This window comes from Pundamilia nyererei, unplaced genomic scaffold (assembly GCF_000239375.1).
Source record: "Pundamilia nyererei isolate P.nyererei 1_Seehausen unplaced genomic scaffold, PunNye1.0 scaffold00047, whole genome shotgun sequence".
Lineage (NCBI taxonomy): Eukaryota > Metazoa > Chordata > Actinopteri > Cichliformes > Cichlidae > Pundamilia > Pundamilia nyererei.
In genome coordinates, this window is record NW_005187448.1 from 3,534,224 (window position 1) to 3,535,308 (window position 1,085).

At 45.8% G+C, this 1,085-nt stretch overlaps 1 protein-coding gene across 1 annotated transcript in view; it reads right to left on the bottom strand.

Moving 5' to 3' along the window:
* lhfpl5b (LHFPL tetraspan subfamily member 5b) overlaps positions 1-662 on the bottom strand; it is a 4,734-nt gene extending 4,072 nt beyond the window's left edge. Inside the window, exon 1 of the mRNA XM_005732690.1 lies at positions 254-662. Within this exon, the coding sequence (XP_005732747.1) occupies positions 254-662 (409 nt within the window). The remainder of the gene's footprint in view (positions 1-253) is intronic.
* Between the last annotated feature and the right edge of the window lie 423 nt (positions 663-1,085).

A 1,085-nucleotide genomic window follows, 5' to 3' on the forward strand; every position in this document is an offset into this window, starting at 1 on the left:
AACAAACAAACAAACAAACAAACAAACAAACAAACAAACAAACAAACAAACAAACATCTTAAAGATGAAGGTGAAACCAGTTTTATGATTACTTACACTGCTCATACTTTTTAATGTAATTCGTAATCTGTCTGTTTATAGGTGTCAAATAAACGTAGTTGAGAAAAGCTAATTTATACTAATAATCTGCCAACTGCAGTTGAGTAAAGGGAACAACAACTTTACAACCAACCCTCTTCGCTTTGTCCCTCACCTGAGGCCAGCTGCATCCATGCACAGATCTTGTAGACGTTTCCAGCGTTGCAGAAGAAGAACAAACTGAAGCCGACCATGGTGCCCACAATCAGCAGCATGGAGGTCCCAACGAAGAACATGGCAGTCCTGAAGGCCGGTGAGGGGATGGAAGCGAAGTCCAGCATGCTGCCCTTGCAGGTGAGCTCCGAAGTCAGCGCGTTGCCGATGCAGTAGTGAAAGAGGCCGAAGTAGCCGGCCTGCGGGGTGTTGACGCTGTCCCCGATCCAGTAGGGCTGGATGAAGACCACCATGGTGATGATGACGAAGCAGATGGTAAACACAGCCCACATGACGCCGATGGCTCGCGAGTTCCTCACATAGTTGGTGTGGTAGATTTTGGCAGCTTCCTGCGCTGGAAGGAGGTCCATGTCCGCAAAAAGTTTGTGTCGGCCTTTTGAAAGAAAGCAGGTCTGTTAGAGGTTTGTTTGTAGAGCTGGAAGGATAAACGCACACAGACACACACGGCTCGTTCTGCGGACTGGCTGAGTATTCAGCACCCTGGAGAGCACCACAGCCTAATTAATGACGTTTCTCTGATGTCACAGATTGACAGCTACCTGATAAGGCTTGGCGTGAAGATGCAGTGTTACCCGCAAGTAACTAAAACCAATTTACTGTAAATGAACACAGCGCATTTGAATGAACTGCCGTACAGGGCTGTGTGTTACAGCTAATTAATTAATTTCATGCAGGCAAGAACAGGCGAGGTTAAAATAAACAACAGTTATTATTACACAGCCAGGAAACTCATCCATTTGATTCCGCTTTAATGTGAAAGAAAGTTCTTCGTG